This window comes from Miscanthus floridulus, chromosome 18 (assembly GCF_019320115.1).
Source record: "Miscanthus floridulus cultivar M001 chromosome 18, ASM1932011v1, whole genome shotgun sequence".
Lineage (NCBI taxonomy): Eukaryota > Viridiplantae > Streptophyta > Magnoliopsida > Poales > Poaceae > Miscanthus > Miscanthus floridulus.
Genome location: NC_089597.1, coordinates 55,033,993 through 55,035,417, shown reverse-complemented (window position 1 = coordinate 55,035,417; position 1,425 = coordinate 55,033,993). Strand labels below are relative to the sequence as shown.

At 67.0% G+C, this 1,425-nt stretch overlaps 1 protein-coding gene across 1 annotated transcript; it reads left to right on the top strand.

The window, feature by feature from the left end:
* The first annotated feature begins 235 nt into the window (after positions 1 to 235).
* Positions 236 to 793, top strand: LOC136523867 (uncharacterized). The gene has a single exon (XM_066517404.1). It carries the CDS (start codon positions 236 to 238, stop codon positions 791 to 793), a length of 558 nt encoding a protein of 185 aa, XP_066373501.1.
* The last annotated feature ends 632 nt before the right edge of the window (positions 794 to 1,425 follow it).

The following is a 1,425-nucleotide window of genomic DNA, read 5'->3' as shown; positions in this document are numbered from 1 at the left end:
GAGCCCGTCGGCGAGCCCATTCTCGAGCCCACCGACGAGCCCGTTCCCAGCCCAATACCAGCGCCACCGCACCTCGCTGGATCCGCCGCCGGGGTCTCCTCGCCGTATCCGTCGCTGGAGAGGTCATCCTCGCCGGATCCGCGGCTAGGGAGGACGACCTCGCCGGATCTACGGCCAGGGAGCGCAGATCGACCGGATCCGCGGCCATGGACAAAGAGGAGGCCGGACCCGCGCCATGGACGATGAGGGCGCGGGATCCGCCGTGAGGCCATGGAGGAGGCTGTCGTCGTCGATCCGCCGCCGGGACGCCTCGATCCGCCGTCGGGAGCCTCGATCCGTCGCCTTGGTCGCCCTTGGACGAGGTCGTCGCCATCGCGCCCAGCTGTCGCGGCCCCGTGCACGCCATCGCCCGGCTGGCCGTAGCGCGCCGCCCGGTCGCACGCCGCTCGATCCACACGACTGGATCCGCCGCCGCCGTGGCTCGATCTGTCCCCCCCCCCCGAACGGATCCGCCGCCAAGGGGTCGCTGCGACCCGATCCATGCTTGGTGGCAAGGAAGAAGGTGGAGGGGCGCCGGATCCGGCCTTCCCCCACCGCTGGCGAGCCGGCCACGCCCGCGCCGCTCTCCGCCCCGGGCCTCCGCGCCTCCGGTCCACGCCAAGAGGCCGACCATGCCCGTGAGGCTACGCCTCCTCTCCGGAACGCCGCGCCTCCGGCCGACGAGGCTGAGCCGCCGCACCTTCGCGCCGAGAGGCCACCACAGTGGGCTCCACCACCCTGCCAAGAGGAGTGAGGGAGGGAAGAGAGAGTGAGAGGTGAGGAGGAGGGGAGACGGGAGTGGACGGAGAGGGGTGCGGTGAGATGGGAGGGAGAGGAGTGAGGGGAGGGTGAGCTCCACCACCGCGCAAGAGTCCTTCGGCTTCGCGGTCGTCTCGCGGCGAGTGGGTGAAACCCTAACACCTCCCTTTTATATGAAGCCCAGTAGATTGGCTGATTTGGGCTCAAAATTGGGCCAGCATTTTACGTGACGAGCCTTATAGGATGCCCGCCACGATAAATCGATTTACCGTGGCGAGCATCTTAAGACGTCCGCCACGGTAAATGCCCTATTTACCATAGCGGGCATCTTAAGATGCCCGCCACGGTAAATCGATTTACCGTGGCGGGCTAAAGTGCTCGCCATGGTAAATAAAAAATGCCCGCCGCGGTAAATCGTGGCATCTACCGCAGCGGGCAAAAATAGGTGACCGCCACGGAGTGCAAAAATGCAACGCTGCGCATAATCGTTTGTGTAGTAGTGCCACCAGTGTCGGCAGCAGGAGGCCGTCGCGCTCTGCCGCGCCCGCGCCGAACTGCTCGCCGCGGCCGTCCGCCAACGCTACGTGCTCGCCGTCCGCCACCGCCACCCCCCACCACCACCTGTTC